The 20,182-nt window shown below is 42.8% G+C and overlaps 1 protein-coding gene across 2 annotated transcripts in view; it reads left to right on the top strand.

Moving 5' to 3' along the window:
• CAV1 (caveolin 1) overlaps window positions 1–18,968 on the top strand; it is a 38,195-nt gene extending 19,227 nt beyond the window's left edge. For both annotated transcript variants that reach the window (XM_063134038.1, XM_063134040.1), the window contains exon 3: window positions 17,812–18,968. In XM_063134038.1, coding sequence (XP_062990108.1) covers window positions 17,812–18,153 — 342 coding nt within the window. In that variant the 3' untranslated portion in view covers window positions 18,154–18,968. The remainder of the gene's footprint in view (window positions 1–17,811) is intronic.
• The last annotated feature ends 1,214 nt before the right edge of the window (window positions 18,969–20,182 follow it).

The raw sequence follows: 20,182 nt of genomic DNA on the forward strand, positions 1-20,182 counted from the left end.
GATAAAACACAAGTCCCATCATCCCCAGCCTAGGGGGGTCGTTCATGGCGCCAAGTTGGCACCACTTTCCACCCAAACCCTGTGCTTTCGCTCCTGCGGGGTTGTGCCAAATAATCCCCACGTCAGGGAGCAAATGCGGGGTTTATTGCTGTCATCTGACCGCCAACCCCATCCCTCCCTGGGAGGAGGAGGCAGCGGTAGCAGTTTGTGGGGAGGGGAAGAAAATATTTTTTAAGAGGAGGAGGTGGCAGCGGCGACAGGCAGGGGTGAAATAATGGAGGAGGAGGAGGAGGAGGAGGCACCAGCACCAGCTCAGGGGAAGAAAATACTCTTCTCCCTGGTAAGGCAGTGTGAGACGTTCCCATCCTTCTCACCAGCCCACCTCCACCCTCTGCCCAGCAGATGGCAACCAATTAGGGTTTGCCATCCACCAGGAATGCCCCCAGAGAAGTTCCTTAGTGAGGACAGACCAGTGAAAGAGCTGGACTGCCCTTACTCTGGCTGGAAGAGTTGGGGAAGTCCCTGAGTTTTCAGCTGCGCATTTTTGGCTCTTTGCCCTTGGTGGAATCGAATCTATGGCTGCGTCATCTAACTAGTGCCGTGCAGATTTGGAGCCACCCTAGAGCAAAGAAGACATCAAGACAGCCCCCTAGCCTCAGTTATGCATGCTCTAGTTACATCTAACTAGACTACTGTAATTAGCTCTAACTGGAGCTGTCTTTGAAGATGACTCAGAAAATTGAACTTATACAGAATGCAACCGCTTGCATCCTTGTTGGGGCTAGCCATTAGATAGTCAGACCACATTACACCTGTACCAGCTGCTCCAGTTACTGTGCATTTCTGGGCCCTTGTGAAAGTTCTGGTGTTGACCTTTAGAGCTCTAAAGACTGCCTACACCCATATGAACCTCCCTGTGCTTTAAGAAAAAATTTGGAGGCTCTATTTACTAGTCCTCCCCTAGGATCAGTAATTGGTGGACACTACAGAGGAGCCTTTGCAAGGATGGCCCCTATCCTGTGGAATTCACTCCTGATAGGGATAGCTCCGTCTCTGCTTTTTAGACAGCTTTACATTGGCCCAGTTTAGAAGACACCTTAAACTACTACTTTGACCACGGTGAATAAGGCCAAAAGCTTTATTCACTGTGGTTAAAGCCATGGTTTAAGGTGTCTTCTGAACGGGACCAATGAAAAGCTTTTATGGTATTTGCTGCTGCTAAAGTTTTGAAATCGTATTTTATTTTGCTAGCTTACAATTGTTTAAATTTTAAAGTGCTTTTATAATTCTTTATAGAATGTTACTCTTTTATAGTGTAAGCAACCTTGGGAAGACCACGGTCTTGAAAGGCAGCCAAGAAATATATAAAATAAATACAAACATAAAGTCACAAACACACCCAAGCTGTTTTTCCACTCAGAGTTCCAAATGTTTGCTTGTGAAGGTAAACATAGGGTGACCAGATGGAAAGGAGAACAGGTCTCCTGTATCTTTAACAGATGTATAGAAAAGAGAATTTCAGCAGGTGTCGTTTATATGCATGCAACACCTGGTGAAATTTCTTCTTTTGTACCTGGTCAGGCAGCTTTAACTGTTGTGATGAAGAGGGAATTTCACCAGTTGCTGCATGCATACAAATGACACCTACTGAGATTCCCTTTTCTATGCAAATGTTAAAGATACAGGAGCCCTGTCCTCCTTTCCATATGGTCACCCTAGGTAAACATCTATTTGGAACTCTGTGAAGGCAAGGAAGCACTGTCAGGGATGGTCATTTGGAGAACAATTACTGACCAGGAAAGACTTAAGCAATCCCTTCACCTGCTTCCACCATTCCTTCACTCCCATCTACCCCCTAGTGAATGTGCGTAGGTCAGGCCTTAGCTTCCCACTGAATGTGTGGTTTCCAAAGGTTCGCTGTAACCATGATTTTCAGCTGAAAAGTGTATTTGAGTACTCTGTGTGTGTGTGTGCATGTGAAAGAGAGAAGCTCTCCCATATAAAAGTCTCAAATGATTTACTAAATATAGGTTTGGAACTTCAGTTGGCAGGCCGTCTTCAGCAGTGCACTGGGGCATTTTTGTTTCTCTTGAGCCTTCACAACTGCAATGAATCTCAAAAGTTAGTTAAGATTTGAAGGGAGGCCAGCTTGATCATGTCTGTAGTCTGCTTATTTTACTCTAGTACACACTTATATAGGACTCCGGATTTTATCTAGTTTGGGATTGAAGAATTATTCCTCAAGAATTAAGCCAGCAATTGTGTTTGTTCTGATCAAACGTTCATTCTGTTTATGCTTCATTTTTTGTACACATAATTGAACCCTTGTGTACTTGTTTCCATTTTACTGCCAGTGCCCATGAGTCATAACTCCATAGGAAAATGTTTGCTATGTGCAAATTGTGTGCGTAAAAGTCAAAACAGCAGTTTATTGGGCAAGAGCAATGGCCACCCTGTCCACTTTCCAAAAGTAGCTTTTTGGCATGGAACTGCCTAGCATATGGTGCCCATGTATCTGGCCAAGGGGAATATGTGCCACTTCCCCCATTTGGACATTATGCAAGAAGCACAAAAGGCGGATGTGCAAGTCACTCACACATCTGGTTTTCCCACTTCATAATGACATCCAGCTCCAGCCTCAGCAGCAGAGCTTAAAAAGCAACACTTGGGGCTGTTCTACATTGAAGCAGAAATCCTGCACCTTTACTGGGTCTTCTTCTGGAGTTGTTGTAGGATTATGATTGGTACAATACACATACTTCCCCCTCTTTTTTGTTTGTTTGCTTTCTGGACAAGTTCCATATGTTCCATTTATACAGCCAGTAGATGGTGCTGCTATATTGCACAATTTCGGAAATGTTACTGCATTTTTTGGCGAGTTAAAAATGGTGGAATAAAGCTTAAAAACAATAGGAGAGGCACTGGAGGTTGACAGTGTTGTGGAAAGGACCCGCAAACTTCCATGAGTGACCAACTCACTAGTGCACGATAAAAGCCTCATGTGAGGAGGGCCTTGATGTCTGGACTGTGTCTTGAATCCAGCACCAAAACTCCTGTAGCTGCTACTGAGAAAAGTAATACCACCTCCCCTCTTCCTGTAAGCACCCTTGTGCTCTGAGTATGCAAAGGGGAACGGACCAAGCAGGTGAAACGACTGTGGAAAGTAAAAAGAATAAGCATCCCTCCTGATTAGCTTGGACAACATGCAAACCTCCCTGCCTAAGACACATGCTAGAAACATTCCAGTTAGCTCACAACAGAATTTTCAGCATATGCAGGCAGACCAGAATGAAGGCACCCAGAATGTTTAGTCTTCTTTGTGTAACATGGCATGAGCAATGAACACATGGAATGAAGTTCAGGATTGTGCCTGCTACCCTTGCTCCTCACCGGTGCACATTCAGGAGACTAGGGGTCCCCAAACTTTTTAGGTTGGTGAGCACATTTGGAATTCTGAGAGAGTATCATGGGCACTCTCACAAAATGGTTGCCATGGTGGACATCGTCAGTCACAAGATACCCATTTCCCAGAAGGCAAACCAGTGAGATAAAAGGAAAGTAACTTGCCCTAGAACCTAAGTACATTTTTAATATAAAAATAAAAATCAAGAGTAGGGAACCTGGTGGATGACAAAAGACACCATGTTGGAAACCCTAGGAACAGACCATAGCCTCACATTCTCTTCCATGCATTTACTGACCTTATGGAAGGGGATTGTGCCCATTGGCCCTGCCCTCAACCTCTGTATGTTTCCTGGGCCCACCGAGCATATAGGGGAAGGATAGAATGGTAGGGCCTCTACCAATGAACAACTCTTACATGTGTTAAGCCCCTCCATTCGATCAGGAAGCCTGAGCAATCAGGGTTTCTGATTCTGTGGACAACCCAACATACAGCTCTTTTCATTCTCTCCTTCAACTGTACACATGGAGCTTGGGGGCAGGAAAACGTGTGCAATCCCACTTCCCTTCCACACATGATCAGTGCATGGAAGGGAGCATGCAAAGAGGTATCTTCTGAAGAAAACTATGCACATATACTTATAATACATACGTATGTATGTATAATATGTGACTATGCAAAAAGCTCCCAAAAAGGTCGTATGAGGGCCACCAATCACATGCAGGCATATGTGCATACTGTTTCTATGCAAATAGAGTCCATTCATAAGGTCTATTGAATGTGTATAGATCAGAGTAGGAGCTGGGCCAGCAGGCATGATCCCAGACACACCCTTCCACGTGTTCGCTATATATTCCATGTCACATTAAGAGAGCTTCTCGCTTTCCAGTTCATGGATGTCTCATAAATGAAAATGGGTATTCTGTAGAAGGGTACAAAAACAACATGAACTGAGAGATGTAATGTCAGATCCTAAGGAATCTTGTCCTTGGACTTTACCTATGCATAGTTAAAACAAGAACCCATCACCACATGGTTTGTCTGATGTCAAAGAAACAGATAAGCAAGTATCCCTCAAGATAACTTGGAAGGTTCCGGACATTTGTGCCAAGCAATGCACTTCAGCCCTCTCTACCTTCCAGAACATTTCTCTTAACAGCTTTAAACTCTAGACCTCACTTGAGAGAAGGCCAAATTTATCCAGGATGTAGAGTTTATGGTTTGGGAGGAATTACACGAGGGATGAGTATGGTCCACGGCTTTGTTTAGCAGAGTGGTGACTGATACGTTCAGCTCCTCAAATAGGAAAGGGAAAAAGATTCCATCACAGCTAAAGGTGAAAGTGCTGCATTCTTCGTCAGTCTGCTCTGGTCAAAAATATAAGCTAGGATTTTTAAAGGACAGGAAGGAAGCTGGAGATCCAAATGTCCCTTCAGAAAGGGAATATAAAAAACGGACAAAAGTGCAAATTGGCAGTGGACTCATTTAAGTCAGATGATACATGCCCCTCTTTGATTGAAAGAAGACCTTTATTTGCAAAAGAAAATGAGTGAAAGAGCTCTTTGACATCAAGCACTATAACTGTAGCATTCAGGATTAACTATTTATCTAACTCTTCAGCTAGTAGTTCAATTACCAGAGGGCAATAATTCCTGTAGTGCAGTTTAATTGGAGGATAAATGCATGTTCCTATGGCATCTACGCCTGTTCCTGACTCAACTGTGCTCATCAAAAGAAGCAGAAAGATTGGTCTCTCTGTAATGGCAGGCTTCAAATTTAAGGTTAACAGGACCGAGAAACCATTCTGGCCAGTCATCAGAAAGAGCAAGGTTTTATGGCAAGGTTTTGAAAGATGAGTACCTGCAACATGTAGTTCAGCACTGGGCCTTCTTGTCATTTTCTTTAGCTCAACTAGGGATCCACATAATCAAAGAGGAGATATACATGGAGAAGAGAAGTTGGATCATGGACAAAGGGCATGCCACTGTGATCCCACTCACTCCCACTCAGTATATCTCATTGGATCAGAAGAACAAAACTACTGTCATGAGCCACCACAGATAGAATCATGAATATGTATTTATTTATTTATTTATTTATTTATTTTATTTATTTATTTATTGCATTTCTATACCACCCAATAGCCGGAGCTCTCTGGGCGGTTCACAAAATTTAAAACCATTCAAAGTATAAAACAACAGTATAAAAATATTTGGCTCTATGTCTGGGCCGCCCTTTGCGATGAGCTACTAAAACTAGAGTGTGGTGTGTCTTCCTCTTATCAAAGTATTCTTAGACTCTGTCTGGACCCACACAGCCAGATTGGGCATTGGGCACTGCTAGACAGGAAGGGTTATAGAAAGCTTCCTGTTTGGACTGGGTTTTGCCCAAGCAACAAGGTCTTCCTGGCTCTGTGTGTTTGGAACTCTGGTTCAGCAATGTGCCCTCATTCTTCAGGACTAGTCTATGCAACTGTATTCGCTCCAGTTCTAGAGCCTGAGGTTTATTTTTTAATATATTTTTTGTAATGGAGAAAGCTCATGGATAGATGGCACGGGGGTGTGAGGAGTTTTGTACGAGAATTTGCCTCACTAAATTTTCAGGATTATGTAGTTGTGAGGGGATACATGGATCTGTTAGACTCTCTGGCTGCTTTGCCACTGTAGCTGTTTCATTCCCAAATCAATTCCACATGCTTTTCCTACATCAGGCCTTCCCCAACCTGGTGCCCTCAAGAGGTGTTGGACTCCCAACTCCTGTAATTCCAGCCATGGCATTGAAATTGCCATCCAACGTATCTGGAGCAACCAGACTGGGGAAAGCTTTTCTACACTTCATCTCATACAGCTACGTGTGTGCTAACTTATCGTGATTCCCCCCCCCCCCAACTGCAATGTTTCACGTTGGAGTGAATATCCGGAAGTCTGTTGGTTACATGTATATTCCAAAGGAAGTGGAAAAGAGCTGGTCAGAAAAAAAATGCCTGATGGTTCCAGTGTTTTCTTTGTAATTCCTCTGTAGCTCTTGGCAACTCACTGCAAATCATTTTCCTAATTAAGGCTAATTTGCAAGATTCTCTATCTGATTGTTAATTGCAGTATAATTATAATATAGTAACAGAGCCTAAGGATGAAGGCCACTGTTCCACTTCCTACCCCCCTCCCTTTGAAATAAACATATCTGCCACAGTGAACCAATTGTTTGGTAGTATTCCAGGTTTGATGGTCTCCCCCCACTCCCCCGCCCCCTGAAACAAGACTTCTATGACTCATAGCTATGGACATTTTGTGAGCAACACATATTTGCTCCAAGTGAATTGTTTCAAAAGGAAACTGAGCTCTATGGGAACATGAGTGTGATAAAATCTTTCTCTATTGTGATAATCTTATCTGTTTTCAGCTGTACAATTTGAGTCATTAAGCATACAAGGGCACATTATTCGCCCTTGAACATGACAGATTTTTTATGATTTACAAAAACAGCAACTTTGCTCTGACAGTCCTTTATGGCAATAAGACACAGAGTTATTTAAAGGGAGTGGTGGTAGTGGTCATGCAAACTCAGATTTGAAGCTATTTACTTATGAATAGTATAAATTAATTCATTGATTATCACAGACTTCAAGCAGGGCCTATTAATATAGTTTTATTCAGCACCACTGCCTATGAAATAGAGTTTAATAACAGTATAGTGCTAATTCACTTTTACAAATGCTTAATGGCACAATCCTACTCAGAAGTAAAGCACATTGGATTTAATGAGGCGTAGGGTGACCATATGAAAAGGAGGACAGGGCTCCTGTATCTTTAACAGTTGTAACGAAAAGGGAATTTCAGCAGGTGTCATTTGTATATATGGAGAACCTAGTGAAATTTCCTCTTCATCACACCAGTTAAAGCTGCAGATGCCCTGCCCCCTTTTAAATCTGGTCACTCTAGTATAGCTCCTGCAGCTTTAACTGGTGTGATGAAGAGGGAATTTCACCAGGTTCATATATACAAATGACACCTGCTGAAATTCCCTTTTCTATGTAACTGTTAAAGACACAGGAGCGCTGTCCTCCTTTTCATATGGTCACCCTAATGAGGAATATTCTCAGGTAAGTGGGTATAGGACTGGAGCCTTACAAACTATTAACTTTCTTCACTCTCCTAGTACTGGGGGAGGGCAAAAAAATCTCACCTCTGCTTTTTTCTGTATCACTTCCAACTTTTGGTTTCAGCCCAGTTTGCCACCCCTCTATTTACGCTGCCCTCAAAAGTGCTTTCTAGAAAATATTTTTAAATATTGAGGGCATTGGAAATAGCTCTCAAATTTGGCTCACTCTTTCACGTATTTCAAGCCATTTGCTCAGGATTATCTGTTGTCCACAGTCAGTCCTAAGAAGAATGTTATGGAGCTGAAGTGTTGTGAAGTAAGGGGTACCTGTTACGTTCCAAGGAGCTGTTGCTTTTTGAAACGATAGGAATTCACTATGGAACACGTTTTAGGGTGTCTCCACATTAAGTGGGGTGGGGGGTAGGAAAACTGAACCCTTACCAGAGTTTCTTCTTCTGGAGTCTTTTCATGTTCACTCTGTGCTTCTTTAGACAGCGACCCAGAGCTGCCTGGAGGAAGGAAGGGATATAAAAATGTAAGAAGTAATGATATCTAAGGAAACATAATGATTAAGCTGAAAGACCATTTCAGGATAGTCATAACAGAATGTGCTTACTTATATCTTGGCATATCATCATTTCAGTCTAATGTCCTGTTGGCATAAGCCAAAGAAACTATTGACTTCCAGTTCAAGATCCTCTGCCCCAAAGCAGTCCTGCCCTTTTGGGGACTATGAATCACTTTAGATAAGTAGTGGTGAGCTGCAAGCATGTTTATATATAAATAAACATGGCATATTTTAATCTTTCTGTGTCTGGAAACAAGGGACACTCATGCTCCTTTTCACCTCTCATGACCTTTGTCTTAGGCAGCTGTTTAGATTGTAATGCACTGCTTTGTGCCTGGATGGTATCAAGATGTAAAATTGGTCACCACTTGCCATTTAATGCCACTTATCTACAATGACTCATTGCCCTCCAAAGACTTTGAGCCACCATATGTATTGTGGATTGGATGGCAAGTTCATCAAGCTTTCATCAGAATGTAATGACATCATGATGCACCCTATGCGGGATGAGGTGGGGACCCCTTGACAGTCTTAGCCTTGTTCCTCCAGATGAGTTATGACATCATGAGGATAACATAAAATGCTTTGAGGGGGCGGGGAATTCAAAGAGCCTTCAACTGACATTGGATAATGGATTTCACAGGACCTCAGCCCAGTTCCTAGCAAGGACAATCAACATATACTGAGGTCAACATGTGGACCTGGAATGATTCTTAGTCTACGGTTGCCTTTCATAGGTCCTCAACCCCTGGAAATGTCAGGGCCACTAAATTTATGGCACACATTAGCAGATGCCGCCTGCAAACTAGTACTTTGCACCGTTAAAAATGACCCACTGCAAACATCAAGCAAGATTATGCTGTCTTTCTGACAATTAATGAAACAGTAAATGGACTATTTATCATGCCAAGTTAAGGTTGTTGGCTTTTCAATCAGTTAATGGGCTTTTAAAATGGTTGATTTTCTATTATAGTATCTCAGTAGAGGAGATATTTGTAAATAAAGATCAGTGTTTTTACAAGTAATATAGCCAAATATTTGGGTTGTATCCAGTATAAGTCTAACTTAAGTTTAATTCATTTCAGTGGGTTTACTCTAAGCAAGAGTGTTTACAAAATCTGTTCTGAACACGCATTGTCTGACTGAAGAGAAAAATGCCCTTTTTCTGACTGGGGCTTCAGTTGCAAAACTGTGGGTGCTGCATGGGGGAAGGAACCCTAAATATCACACCTGTTGGTATGCATAGATCCTCATCCAGGTAGGGATTCTGCACTCATGGCAGATTGCTATTATTATTATTATTATTATTATTATTATTATTATTTATTTATTTATATAGCACCATCAATGTACATGGTGCTATGTTTAGACACTTCACACTAAACTTGTGGAACAAGGTTCAAATAGTAATGGTGCACAGGGAGGCATCCTTGGTAAGTAGTCCCCACTTCTGGAATTCCCTTTCTCTTGAGGTCCTGTTTGGGCAAATATTTAGTAGCTGAGGATAAAGATGGGTATATTTAATGACCTAATTATACATTATGATAATTGCATGGCTTACAGACATTTCAGGGATTTAAACAAATTTAATCCTACGTGTGGGGGGGCTGGGCACAATTTTCATTGGGACCACAGTGCCTGGTGGTGGGGGAGAGAGGTTTCTGTTTCTTTTCTTTCTTCTTCTTTGCTTTAATAAATTTGTGTTAAGGATTTTTTTTCCCAATACATAACAACCCTTCCCCAATCAGATAAACAAAAACCGGGGAGGGGGGGGAATCAGAGATCAAATCAAGTTAAAGGAACCAAGAACATTTAAATAATACAAAAAAGGTCAGCAATCTCACAATATCATATTCCTCCGTCAGCCAAAATGATTGATATACATCTGGAAGTCTTTTATGCTGATCTTCTTGAGCTGTATACTTAATAAAGCAAGACCAGTCAGCTGAAAATGTGACCTTGTATTTTAGTCCTCTAACCAGGCATGAATTATTTGTCAATTTTTCAGATAGAGCAATTTTCCAAACTGTTATAAGCCAGTTATCCAGTATGGCTCCTTCCAAGGTCTTCCAAAAGTGAGCTATAACAAATCTAGCAGCTGCCAGTAAATATCCCACAAGAGGCTTAAATTTAAAAAATTCTCATTTACACCTTGGAAAAGGTTTAATAAGGCAAGTTTTTGGGTTTTAGACATTTGACCTGTAATCTTATTAATTTCAGTGAAAACTGCATCCCAGAACTTAGCCAACTTTTCACACCACCACCACATAGGTCGGTAGGATCCTCAAACCCCACAACCCCTCCAACAAAGGGCAGAGGGAGCAGGGCTGAAATGGGAAAGACTTTCTTGGGAATTCATAGAATCATAGAATCATAAAATAGTAGAGTTGGAAGGGGCCTATAAGGCCATCAATCTACCCTAAAGCTCAATGCTCAATCTACCCTAAAGCAACCCTGACAGATGGTTGTCCAGCTGCCTCTTGAATGCCTCCAGTGTAGGAGAGCCCACAACTTCCCTTGTGGCTGAAGCATCCTTTCTAAAGAATCTCAGAAGATCTTAACTTCAAACTAATATATTTTCTAGGTACTTTCTTCCTAACAACTAGAAAACACATGATTTTACATTCTACCAACTTCATATTTTTGTGCATAAATCATTCAAATTTAGATCCAGCACTATAATTGCAAGTATTCTTGTCTAGCATTCTCCAATATATAATAGATACCAACAACTGATATGTACAGTGGCAAAGGAGACATTCTGCCTGTTAAATAAGTAATTGGAGTCCATGAGCTCCATCAGATGGGGGGTTCCCTACCATCTCTTCTCCGCCCCCGCTTTCATTGCTTGATACTTTCTCTTTCAAAAGAGGAAGTAAACAACATGCACATGGCCCATCAAGTGGGCTGTTCTGATCGTGCTGCTTCTACTGCACACAACAGGAGATAGCAGCAACTTCCATTTAAAAATATATATCAGACTTTCTGGGTGTTTTTTTGTGGCGTAAGGAAGGCCAGAAGGGGTGAGAGGCACACGGGAGGCAGATGACAATGTGAGAGGGACCTGTGAAAATCCGTGAGTGCCCAGCAATGAGCCTACAATAAAATGCTCATCTGATAGAGCTGTATGATGTCCCAGTAGCTTGGGCATCCCAGTATCCTGGCCATAGCAAGTTCATAATATTGGTTTCCTATACAATGTATCACCTACAACAATATTAAATACCCATGGAAAAAACCTCGGAGGCTTCAGGATTTATTTGTGAATCAGATATCAATCTTCTTGTCACCAGAAAAATATGGATTGTTTGATTTTCCCCTTGTGGATGGTTCATTTTTATGACACAGTCCTAAACAGCAGTGTCTCCAGGGTCAACAGCATCTGACAGTCCATTTGAAGCCAAGTAATGTAAAACACATTAAAAAAAAGGACTGTTTTTACTTGAAAAGTAACCCATCTAGATTTTGGCTTGACTTGCACCTTTTAAATTAATCAAGGTGTTTTATGAGCCAGTGTGCTACATGAAAGTATTCCTCATCGTTTATAAAGAATCGAAAAGTACCATTCAGCACTAGTAAATTGTCCATGGAAATAAATAACTGGGGTATATTTTTCCTTTGATGATCATCACAGAGTTAGAATGATTCTTGCCAGCTGAGCAATGTGTTCTCTGCATTAAAAGTTTTAAAACTCCCAAAAATGTAATGTCCATATTTTTCATCACTGATCATGTTGAATGTAGATGGTTGTAGGCCTTTACAGGAGTGCAACTATGAGGTGTGTCCTGTCCCCACTCCCACTAATTTTCTCTACAGGTTTCACTTAGCCATGCTAAGGTTACAATCCTGTACCCACTTACCTGGGAATAAGTCCCATTCAAGTCAACATTTGAATCTGAAGGAACGCCTCCTCCCATATGTACCTGCCCGGACCCTAAGGTCATCCTCAGGGGCCCTTCTCCGCGAGCCCCTGCCAAAGGAAGTGAGGCAGGTGGCTACTAGAAGGAGGGCCTTCTCTGCTGTGGCACCCTGGCTGTGGAATGAGCTCCCTAAGGAGGTTCGCTTGGCACCTACATTATATGCTTTTAGATGCCAGGTGAAGACCTTTTTATTCTCCCAGCATTTTAACAGTCTATAAATAAATTTTAACTTAGTGTTTTAAATTTGTAATTTTGCATTGCTGCTGTTTTTATCTGGTTGAGCTTTTATATTGTATTTTATATTATGGTTTTATACTGTTGTTTTATACTTTGAATGTTTTTAATTTTTGTGAACCGCCCAGAGAGCTCTGGCTATTGGGCGGTATAGAAATGAAATGAAATAAATAAATAAACATTTTAGTAGACATGGTCATTGGAAGCTGCCTTATACTTAATCAGATCATTGGTCCATGTCACTCTGTGGTCCTACACCAACAGTAGGCAACCTGGTGCCTTCTAGTTGTTATGAACTACACCTCCCATCATTTCCAACTAATGTGTCCAGTGCCTGGGGATTGTGGGAATTGTGGTCCAAAAAAACTGAGGGGCACCAGATTGCTTGCTTCTGGACACTGATCGGCAACAGGACTCCAGGGGTTCAGCAGCATTTCATGTTTCCTTTCCCTACCTGGAGATGCATGGGATTGAACTGGAGACCTTCTGCATGCAAAGCAGGTGCTCTACCACTGTACCGTAGTCTTTCCCCATAGCAGAAACAACTTCATCTGCTAAACCGACTGAGGATTTGTGGTTACGGGGACATTTCTCCTTCACTGCCTCCTCCATCCCCTATTCTAATCGTACAAACTCATTGATATGGACTAGAAAACCATTCACTACTTGTAATGTATATAGAGAAGAGAAAGACAATTGCCTTGATAATAATTATTGTTATAAGCATCACATTTTATAAATTAATACCTTTTCAATCCATATTGCCGAACCTGATTTCTGGGGGTGGAGGGACTGTGGTTGTTTCTCCTGAAAACAGATTCATCAAATATTTTGAAGAATGTAATGGTCTGGAGAAATAATAACTATTATGGTAGCAATAGAATGCTGTTTTGAAATAGCAGCCAGGGTATCAGGATTCATTGTAGATAGCTATGTTTAAAGAAAAGTGATAAGACAGGTAAATAATTCTAGGACAAACAAGCCATATTTGGCTTATTGTCCATAATTCTAGGACAAACAAGCCATTCAGCACTTCTCAGGGCTTTCTTTGGGAAATACAAATGCTCCAAGCAGAACCCTTCCGAAAACCTTAGCTTATGATCTGAAAATGCTGCTTTCGGCCCTCAGCTGCTAGTAGGTAGTTTGGCAAAGGCAGTCTGCATAGGCTGAGAGACACTATTCTCTGCCTGCAATACAGAGAACAACTGTCTTGGCTAATGCATTCTATTTTAGATTGACATTGCAAGGCAGGGATGAGGAATTCATGGCCATCCAGGGGTTGTTGGATTGCAACTCCCATCAACTCTCACTATTTACCATGTTGCACAGGTTAATGGGAGTTGTAGTCCAACAGCATCTGGAGGGGCACACGGTCCTTATCCCTGCTGCAGGGCCTAACGAAAGCATTTGGTATTGGAGCATGAGACTTATGAACATCCAAACTTGTGTTCAACAATCACAAGATGGCTATCTTCTAGCCACCTTCCAGGAACCTAACATGTATCTTGGTCTTGTGACAACTTTGACACACATGCTGGTTTCAGATTCACACAATTTTGGCAGACCTGTTTATTGGAAGCTGGTTGTACCATCAAGACATACCATCAGAATGCAGATTGAGCCATTCACAAAACCAGAATCCATCTTGATGTCCTTCCCCCACCCCATATTGATCACAAAGTGTCACTCATGTGTCTGGGAAATCGTCATGTTAACCCTCCATCAGTGTTCCATGTGTTCCTGATCCTGCACTTTCTAAGGGCGTTACTAGACGGGGCTCTAGCGTGCGTTACCTTCCGCAGTCACGTCGAGGCTTCCAGATGACGTTCACCAGGATCCGCCTTTATCCTGCGGTGAAGCCTCTTTCTCCCGACTTTAAAAAAGTGAGTTCTAGTGCGCCTTTTCTTGCCGTCCCGCGGTAATTCAGAGTACGTGTGGGTGGATGTGAGGTCACTGCGGTCCGCACTGGGCAGGAAAAGGCGTGCTAAGGGGGAGTGGTCAGCGGCTTCGGTCAAGCCGCCTCCACCATTTGCGCCCAGTCCGCCAGCTGGGGCAGCGCGGCGGAGCGGCTTTTTTTTTTTTATTCCCCCAGTGACAGTTTGCGCAGGAATGGAGGAACGGAAAAGTGGCTGGTGACTCCTTGCGGTGGGCAGCTACCGTGGCCACATAATGGCGGTGCTGTACGCTGCCTGTTAGTGTGGGTACCAGGCTGGCAGAGGGCAGAGCTGTTTGTGGGCTGCTGCCATGGCTACGGCCAGATGTGGGTTGGCTCCTTGGGATGGGGCACAGGGCACAGAGGCGGTCATCACCGCCGACACCTCAGAGGCATGATGGGAGATGTAGGCACAGAGTGCCCATGCAGACGATTGACCTCGGGTCATATGACACCCGCCACGACCCCCATCAGGAAGTGAGCGCATCAATGCCCTCAACAGCACCAGCAGCACTTCAGCTGGCACTGGCACTGCCGCCTCTGACGGCTGCGCAAGTTTGCGGTCTTTCGGACTTGCGCAAACCGTGCAGCGAGCGAAAAAAAAAGCCTCAGGCCGGTGTGGCTGCGCAACCGTGCTCGCGGCGGCAGCAGCACAACCGGCGCAAACTTCCGCCACAAATCGAAGGCAGGTGTGGATCATGAGGCGTCACGGTTGAACAGGAAAATCCGCTTTCACCGCTCCTCAACGACGGAACACCCGGTAGGTCTAGCAAAGCCCTAAGACAGGGCTGGGGAATATGTGACCTTCCAGATGTTGTTGGACTGAAACTCTCATCTAGGCATGGATGGGTTTTGTAAAAATGTTCCACCTGCATTTCATTGATTGTCAGATGTCTTGCATTCCATCGTCTGTTTAATGGAATCAGGGTCCCCCCCCCCCATTTTCCTGGATTTATGGAAGTTCACATTTGTGCAAATTTGCATATCCCCCCAGGGTGAATTTTCATGCTTTAGCCTATGGGGGTGGGGGGAAATGAGAATTTTCAGCTGGATTTTTTTTTTAATGCATATTTTTCTAGGACTACATTTCTGTAAAAGCCCGGATGATGATGATGATGCCATAAGTCCACAGAATCCATGTGACTCAGGAAAAGCCAGTCCACTGCAGAATCTGCGGGTCAGATTCATAAAAATTCAAACTCATTTGATTCCATTGCAGATTTTTCCAACATCAGACCTAGCCAGAGCAGCCAATTTTGAGATCTGTTAAGAACTGCAGCCCAACAAAAAGTAAGGGTGGTTCCCATTGTCAACACAACTGAAAATCCTCTATGTGGGTTTGGCGGGGCCGAGGGCTGCATGGAAGTAATACAGGGCATCATCAGATGAGCATTTTATTGCACGCTCGCTACTGGGCACTCATGGATTTTTGTGGATCCCACTCACAATGTTATCTGCCTCCCACAAGTCTCCCACCCTTTCTAGCCTTCTTTGCACAACAAAAGCCACCCCAGTAAGTCCAACTTATTTTTGGTGACGGAACTTGCCACTATCTCCTGCTGTGTGCAGGAGAAGCAGCGCGATCAAAGCAGCCCACTAAATGGACCACATGCACATAGTTTATTTCCTCTTTCCTCTCCCTTGAGAATGAGGAAGTAATGAAGGACAAACGCACGGGTGGAGAAGTGACAGTAAGGAAATGTGATTCTCCCCTGTGTGAATAACGTTCATAATGTGTGATGCAGGGTGTTTGCTGAATTACTGCAATACAATCTTGTCTCTTGGGAAAGGAATAGAAAGAACATTGAACCAGTTGTACTCACATACAGATGCATTCACTCTGTATGGTAGGTACTTGGAAGGGACACCAATTTCCACCAGTCCCAGCCTCCACTTGCAGGCCCCTGTGACTCATTCCCCACCTTCCATAGCATCCTTCTCCAGCATGGTGCCCTCCAGATATTCTGGATTACAGTTCCCAGCATTCCTGACCATTGGCCATGCTGGCTGGGGTTGATGGAATCTGAAGTCTAAAACATCTGGTGGGCACCAGGTTGTACAGAGGCTGTTCTATAGGGGCCCCAATCCTCTAAAGAAACTTTTCAGGGGATGTGAGGGGTTGCAGTAGAAAGGGGTCAGGCAAGTCTCAGTATGCACACTGAAGTGCTACAATTCATTGCATCCAAGCCGCTGTGTATTCTTTTCCCTCTGGATCTGACATACCTCCACTCTTTAGTTATTTTGGCTACAATAAATATCCTGTGCTGTGGATTATATCAAAGACATGTTCATGTGGTGTGTGGATGAGCTATTTTATCTCAACATGTTTCTGTTAATTTTCTTGTGGAAATGTTATGACAAACATCCTGGATATTTTGGCTTTTCACCATAAAATGATGAATTATATACTTCCTTGGACAACATATTTTTCTTTCCTAAAGACCCAAACCCCCAAAATACAAAAGAGAGGGTATTTCTTCTTAATGGCAAAACTAAGTGTTACTTACAATCAAGTTGCAGTCCCTGTTTGAAAAGGCAAGAACAAAAGGAAGGGCTCCAGCATTCCATGAAAGTACACACTAACACTTCCACAGAAGATATAAATCATCAGATGTGCTTATACTTTGAACACTTGCATTTACATGACACTTCACAAGTTATTTAGATTAATTTCAATACCATCAAAACATTCCCTTCCACAGCAACAAGCAAGACTGTAAAATGGGTGGGCAACTTGTGACCTTCAGATATTTTAGCCTACAACGCCTATCATTCCTCAGCATTGGCTAGGGCTGATGGGAGTTGTAGGCCAAAATATCTGGAGGGCAACCCTTGTTCTATGTGTGTGTGTTTGTGTGGAGAGAGAGAGAGAGAGAGAGAGAGAGAGAACACAGGGCATCACCGGACGAGCATTTTATTGCATGCTCATTACTGGGCACTCACAGATTTTCATGGATCCTATTCACAATGTTGTCAGTGTCCTGCACACCTCCCGCCCCTTCTAGCCTTCTCACAACAAAAAAAGACCTTGGTAGATCCTACTCATTTTTAAAGATGGAAGTTGCTGCTATCCCCTGCTGTGTGCAGGAGAAGCAGCGGGATTCAAATGGTCCACTGAATGGGCCATGTGCAGGTTGTTTACTTCCTCTTTCAAAAGAGGAAGTGATGAGGGACAAATGTGTGAGCAGAGAAGTGATGGTAAGGAACATGATTTCCTCCCCCCCCCCCCCGCCCCCGTGCGATGACACTGATAGTCAAAATGTTGTTTGCTATAGGAATTATGAGAAGTAATATGTGGTACAAATTACAGAAATTTCTTAAGTTATGGCTTGTTTGTACTCAAAACTGCAGCAGCTGAAAAAGCGAATATGTTTTCTTCATTTTTCTCCACATTTGCTTGGACATCTCCCTTTTTTTCCTAATACTGCCACCAGACTTCCCTTTCCTCTCTCTGCTTTCAGATATGAACATTACATTTATATAGATTACTCTGGAAATCAAGTAACATGGCTGCTACCTCTTGGTCTTAAAAATGGAATAAATGCCATATATAGTTCAATTTTTATTTTATTTTCAGATCGGTGGCTTGAAAAAGTGCATGTATGATTGTCCATTTTGGCTTTCCTTCTCACCTTATGGTGTCTTTTGTTTACAGATTGACTTCGAAGATGTGATCGCCGAACCTGAGGGAACCCACAGTTTTGATGGGGTCTGGAAGGCCAGCTTCACCACCTTCACTGTGACAAAATACTGGTTTTATCGTCTATTGTCTGCAATCTTTGGCATTCCCATGGCTCTCATCTGGGGCATTTACTTTGCCATTTTGTCATTCCTCCACATCTGGGCAGTGGTGCCCTGCATCCGGAGCTACTTGATTGAGATTCAGTGCATCGGCAGGGTTTATTCTATCTGTATCCACACCTTCTGCGATCCATTCTATGAGGCTGTTGGCAAAATGTTCAGCTCTATAAGAGCAACAGTACAGAAGGATGTGTAACTGATGTTTCAAGGAGCCTGAAGAGTAAGTCTTCTCTGCCTCCATCCCATCTTTTTTGGTGCCAGTCTCAAGGCTGTCAACAGTGAACAAAGTGACCGGCATGCAACAGCATCAGTTAATGAAGCAGTCAAGTCCAACCTGAATGCAACAAAGAATCACTTACTCAAATTTCCTTACTACTTAATCACTCCTGGATTTATATTACTCACTCTTTTCGGGAGGGAGTTCAATTAGCTTTTTTAAAAACACACACACATATTTAAATTGCTGCTTTCCCATTCCTATTTTCCTATTGTTTTGCTGACCCTTTGACAGACTGACTCATGTTCTGCTTACCTCTTCCGTTCATTTGTTGCAAATTAAATTCACAACAATATAATAAAGAACTACCTAAAATGCTTTCTAGCACTGTAACACTGCTCTTCATTTTACTGTGAGCAAAAGGGGTCTAACGCTATTGCTGCATAATGGACATGATAAGCTGGCAGATTTTTAAAGAATGTTCTTTTTTCAGATGTATTGTCATTCGACTGTAGCTCTTTACTGTAGTGGACAATATCTAACTGCAACACACAGATAGATCTAAGTAAATAACTAATATATATGCTGAACAAGAGAGAGAGAGAAATCCAGTGCCTTTAAGAAGGACAATACCCTCAACCTGGGCAACTTTGCATGTCCACACAAAGCTACAGCCAATGCCGTTCCTTCCACTGTCCTGTTTTGTTGTCCCAACTGAGAGATGACCTGCAGATCTTTACGATATGTCACTAAAAGGGGTACAGAAGGAGCCGCTTTAATGGTTTTTTTTTTTTTAAGAAATACCAAATCATTCATCATCTAACCCATTATCATGAACTCCTGATTGGTGGCTCTTTTTGCATGTGACTCACTAGGTCTCCCTGCAGAGATCTGCCTCTTCGCCTTGAGATCCCCTTCACCGGAGATGTCAGGGATGGAACACGGAGCCTCATAGAAATGCAACACAAATGGGTCATCACCAAACAACAGATTTCAATATTCAACATCAAAATTCAAGCCAGAAATGTCTTTCTGAGTGTGTTTTCTGGACTGTGAGTCAAAGTGTAAAAGTACTTCCATCAACAGAGCCCCTATGACACTGCCCTTCTCCAATCAATGGCTCGTTTTAGCAACTTGATCGTGAGTGAAGTGGACAGGTAAATATCACTGCAGAGGGACAACTTTTCTTTCTTTCTTTCTTAAATGAATGTCAAAGTGCGTCCAACTAATGCAGAGTCATTCCAGCTATGAACTGGGTTTGTACGGGTGGTTTGGCTTGGTTGTTTTGTGTGAGGGGCCAGCTTTAAAATCCCCTTGTCAGCCAAGGTCAGCATGCTGCCAGTACATTCACGCTTTGCTTATTTCACACTAATCCCCCACAAGAAGAGCGGCTTTAGCAACACTACATTGTGATTCACTTTTTTCCGCCCCTAAGCTGAGCTGTGCGCATCAATCAGGAAGCCTTCGTGGAGGTAATTTGTGTGAAACTGGCTGAAAAGAACATACAGAAATAAAGCATTTGCAACATTATTTCATGCTGTGACCTGATTTGAAGCTTTTCCTTCACTGTAATAGAACTGTGCTGAGAGAGTGCCATCCTTGATTTGCCTGAATCTATTTGTTGCTTTAAAAAAAATAGCTGTGAGATCATGTTAGCTGGAATAAGCCTTTCTATGACTTCAAACTGAGGAATTTCAAGGCCTGAGCTTACTCTTTTTTGGATTAGTCCCAGTGGGGCTTGTTTGAATCCTTAGCATAAAACCTGTAGAAGCTTCCAGGTACAGCCCGCCTGTTATTAGTGATAATACCCTGCATAGTCCGCAATACTTTATAACTGCTTCGACCCTTTTCTGTTACTTTAATAGTAAACTCAACAGTGCAATCCTATGCATGTTTATCCAGACCTAGTCCCCATGCAGTTCAATGGGACCAGTGCCAGCTCATTATACTTTGCTGCCTGAAGTGGAGTCCAAACGGTGCCTCCCTGCATCACCAACCCAGCTACAGC

The sequence above is a fragment of the Elgaria multicarinata genome, chromosome 9 (genome assembly GCF_023053635.1).
Source record: "Elgaria multicarinata webbii isolate HBS135686 ecotype San Diego chromosome 9, rElgMul1.1.pri, whole genome shotgun sequence".
Lineage (NCBI taxonomy): Eukaryota > Metazoa > Chordata > Lepidosauria > Squamata > Anguidae > Elgaria > Elgaria multicarinata.